Source organism: Ascaphus truei, chromosome 6 (genome assembly GCF_040206685.1).
Source record: "Ascaphus truei isolate aAscTru1 chromosome 6, aAscTru1.hap1, whole genome shotgun sequence".
Lineage (NCBI taxonomy): Eukaryota > Metazoa > Chordata > Amphibia > Anura > Ascaphidae > Ascaphus > Ascaphus truei.
Window position 1 is genome coordinate 86,107,835 of NC_134488.1, and position 2,718 is coordinate 86,110,552.

The window sequence follows — 2,718 nt, forward strand, 5'->3', positions numbered from 1 at the left end:
AAATAAAAGCTCTCTAACAGGCAAATCTTTACTGTGAGCATGGTTACATTTGTTCAAGAATTCCAACCATATTCTTCACAAAATGTCAGAGAACAGAGACAGAGAGAGAGATGTCAGATGGTGTTTTCAGTACCAGTTGGGTATTATTTATAATACAATATGGGAGTGGAATGATACCATCATCTGATCTCCCTCTACAAGTAACATACCAGTTTACAAATGGCACAAATAGGTAGGAAGCCAGGGTGTTACATTTGTTTGAGTTGTGCACTTGACCCCACATTTTCCCTGGTTTTGGAATAACATTTATCATGTATGAATTTATGCAAGCTCCAGATTGCATGACTTCATACATGATAAATACATTGGTTACCAAATTAGAAAAACAGAAGCAAAGCGAGGGGTCAAGTACACAACTCAAATATGTAACCCCCCCCCTCCCTTCAGTACCCGAGGGGCCAACAACCCATAATGCATTGTGAGTCCATGTAGCACTGTAGGGGTTAACATACAAAACTTCCACCCCTTCATTAACTTGTAAGAAATTGCATAAAACAGGACACCAACGTCCTTTGGTGCCTGCAAGTGGTTACTATAGCTCAAACCTAAAATACACAACTAGAAATGCAGCTTTCACCTGTTACACTGACTTTCACATGATCCCTAATGCTTCACACACCAGGCTGACTCCATGCATCACAGACCACACTGGCATTGAAGGAGTTAATTTAGGCACATGCTAAACTTATTTTTGTACAACTACTTCCGTAATTTTAACCCCTTCTCTACCAGAAGGGCATTGCTCTGGATGCACTGCATCAATGTGACACCGACTCCCACGTGTCCTCAGAGATGTGTCTCCAGCTCATACATGTACAGCCCGGGCAGGGAGGCGAGATCATGCAGTGACAGGAGCCGGGGGAGAGGCGGCCACGTGCAGCCGGTCATGAAGGTGACAAAGTGTCAGATCCCCGGGGGGTCACAGCACATTGCCAGCTCCTGTCCGCCCTGTGTACACTCACCCACAACCACACACTGCGACTGCAAGGTACACAACCTGCAGTCCGCGAACCTCACCTCCCTCCTGACGTTTAAAAGCGAGTAATAGTCATCATTATCCAGTTCTTCCTCCATCAAGGCCGCCGCCATCTTCGGAACCTTTCACCTTCCCCGGCGAATCTGCAAAGAAGAGGAGCCAGCAGCGGCGCTACATGCAGGTCAGCGACACGTGCAGGGCCGGGGAGGAACTGCACGGTGACGGGATAGAGCTGGGACCATGCAGGATCTCCGTAAAGGTGAATTAATCCTTCTCAGTATTAAATCAACGGATTCATTATTATTAGATAGTATTATTAGATACATTATATATTCCTGTTGTCATTTATATATTCTTAATAAAACATTATTAGAGTTTCATATAGAGATTACATTCTATAAAAACTTTGGAGAATCCCGATTATGGGGGGAATATATATATATATATATATATATATATATATATATATATATATATATATATATATATATTAGTAATGCTACAGCCTCTTACATTTCCACACCTACCCACACCATTGATATACACTCTCACTCCACACACCTTTTGTAAAGCACTATATACACTGTGGGCTCTTTACAAATTTATATTATCCCTCTCTCTAACATTCAGGGACTATTTAACACCTCAAGTCATAAATTGCATACTAAACAGAGGGGGGGGGGGGTTGTTAGTCTTCAGTCACAGATAACATTCTTATATGCACTGTTTTTAAGTAAACCCTTGCCTGCTTTATGCAATGTAACATCGCCAGAAGAAGAGATCAGTGTATCTCGAAAGCTCGCACAAATAAAAGCATTTCGTTAGCCACAGAACGGTATCATCTATTTATTTTTTATATATATTAAAAAGATAAATTATACAGCGCCAAAGAAAAAAATGACGAGAAACCCTAAAGGTAACGAATGGACCATGGCTAAAAAAATCTAAATATCTAGACATTATATAGTGTATTATAATTAATGCCGGGCAAAAAGAAAATATATTTAAAATGAAATTAAAATGGAAATAAATATAACTATACCAAATGAACTAGCTAAAACACACCACAAAACAACCATAAAACAAACAATAGGATAGGCCGTGGAAGGGAAAAGGGGAAAAGGGAAAGACACAAAAGGAATATATGCCAAGTGGGTTTTTAAAAAACCAAGAAGACTGGTAAAAAACGCCGGAGACTCCAAGCAACTCTTCTCAGCAACAACCACCTCCTTCAGCTATCTACAAAACAAAAATAGAAGTCGCAGGCTCCATACCGTAACTCAATTTAAAAGGTTTAATGGTGAACAAGATAAAACATGCAACTTACAAGTGTCGCTCGGGCATGCGCATGAGATAGGACACACAGAAGCTGTAATGGTTGTTGAGGTCGCGGACTGGGACTGATCCCTCATGGAACTGTTGATGACATATATCCGCCTCTGGGTGCGCGGCGATACAAGCGCCGTGTAAATCTACCCCCGGACTGGATGCCTGCGAATTCGTCAGTTCCCCCGCTCCTGGCTTGTAATAGTATTGAAGGTGCTCCTTGCAGTGTCCACCTAAGGCAAAAAAAGACCCTACGCATTTCGTCGCGTAATGGTGATGCGACTTCATTAGGGGACCAAGTCGTATCACCATTACGTGACAAACACATTGGGGGAACCACTCAGTGTTCGGGGTCA

General features: G+C 41.9%; 1 protein-coding gene across 2 annotated transcripts in view; it reads right to left on the bottom strand.

Moving 5' to 3' along the window:
• The window catches only part of DNAJC11 (DnaJ heat shock protein family (Hsp40) member C11), a 134,993-nt gene extending 133,787 nt beyond the window's left edge, over positions 1-1,206 (bottom strand). The window contains exon 1 of one of the 2 annotated variants that reach the window (XM_075605003.1): positions 1,078-1,206. In XM_075605003.1, the coding sequence (XP_075461118.1) occupies positions 1,078-1,149 (72 nt within the window). In that variant the 5' untranslated portion in view covers positions 1,150-1,206. The remainder of the gene's footprint in view (positions 1-1,077) is intronic. The other variant, XM_075605004.1, reaches the window with a different exon arrangement.
• Between the last annotated feature and the right edge of the window lie 1,512 nt (positions 1,207-2,718).